Source organism: Charadrius vociferus, unplaced genomic scaffold (assembly GCF_000708025.1).
Source record: "Charadrius vociferus isolate BGI_N301 unplaced genomic scaffold, ASM70802v2 scaffold266, whole genome shotgun sequence".
NCBI lineage: Eukaryota > Metazoa > Chordata > Aves > Charadriiformes > Charadriidae > Charadrius > Charadrius vociferus.
The window spans coordinates 2,036,586-2,037,854 of record NW_009649114.1 but is presented as its reverse complement, the minus strand read 5'-3'; the positions used below and the strand labels follow the sequence as shown (position 1 = coordinate 2,037,854).

Genomic DNA, 1,269 nt, shown 5'->3' with positions numbered 1-1,269 from the left:
GGGGGACCGGCGGAGAACCTCCCAGCACCCGCACGTCTCCTGCGGGATGGGGCAGAGCAGCTGGTGGTGTCGGCGATGCATCTCCCCGCTCGGCTGCGCCGGGTGGTCTCGCCGTCGGTGGGAGGGAAGAGGGGGTCCGGGAGAACCGAAAACGATGGCGAGAGGTTCAGTGTCGCGTCGGGGCGCTAAAACGTGGCCCCGTGGAACTTGATGGCGCCGGCAGCAGCCAGGGCTTGAGCTGGAGGGAGAGGAGAGCGGGGCTGAGCTACGTGTGGGGTGGCCGGCGGTGGGGCAGCCCCCTGTGCCCACCCCACAGACCCCCTCCTGCCCTGCTGGGAGGAAAACCTACCACAGATTTGGCTCTGTGCTCCTGACTCTCCAACCCAGCAAGGGGACGCTGTGTCCCCCCCAGTTTGCAGCCACCAACGCAGACGTGCCAGGGCAGGCGTCGCCCAGAGCCTGGCCTTGAGACACCCCCACCCCCTTTTTGCTCCCTGCATGGGCCCCCCCTTGCCCACGCCGGGGTCCCTGCCTGACCCAGCCCGGGGGCTTCGCCACGGAGGACACTTGCACTTGGTCCATGGGAGGAGACGGGGCTGACGTGGCTCGGGAGATGTTAGCTGGAGCAAGCAGCGATGGATGGACGCCGGGCGCAGAAGAGGCGCCCCCCACCCGTCCCCCCGGGATGGAGAGAGGATGGGATGAAGTAGGAGAGAAGAGGTGCTTACTTCATGGCTCAGACACGCATAAAATGGCTGTTGTCGGCGGCCCGGGATGTTTCAGACGAGAGGGGGTTGGTCGGTGGAGTCGGGGAGGCTGGGGAGGTGGGAGGGCTTGGGGTAGCGCATTGAGCTGGAAACAAGAAATGGGAGAAGGGCATGAAGAACACAAGCTGCCGGCAGCGGCGAGGGGAAGGAGGCGACCCAGCGAGAGGTTAGCGGAGGGGAGGAAAGGGAGAGGAAGGAAGGGGGGGAAGCGAGCACGGTCAGGACAAACAGCCACAGCGGCGCCCCGGCTGCGGCACGCACACGTGAGCTCCCCACAGGGCTCCTCATGGACAAGGCACGGCTGCACGGCCAGGCGCTCCCATCCCGCGGCGTGGCAAATCCCAGAATCACACAGCATCACAGACTGGTGGGGGCTGGAAGGGCCCTCTGGAGCTCCCCCAGTGCCCCCCCCCGCCAGAGCAGGGGCACCTCCAGCAGTGGCACAGGACGGCGTCCAGGCGGGTTTGGGATGGCTCCAGAGGGGGAGACTCCCCCACCTCTC

At 67.1% G+C, this 1,269-nt stretch overlaps 1 protein-coding gene across 1 annotated transcript in view; it reads right to left on the bottom strand.

Moving 5' to 3' along the window:
• Positions 1-736: 736 nt before the first annotated feature.
• The window catches only part of PLEKHA6 (pleckstrin homology domain containing, family A member 6), a 19,220-nt gene continuing 18,687 nt past the window's right edge, over positions 737-1,269 (bottom strand). The window contains 1 exon segment of the mRNA XM_009888292.1: positions 737-852. Within this exon segment, the coding sequence (XP_009886594.1) occupies positions 737-852 (116 nt within the window).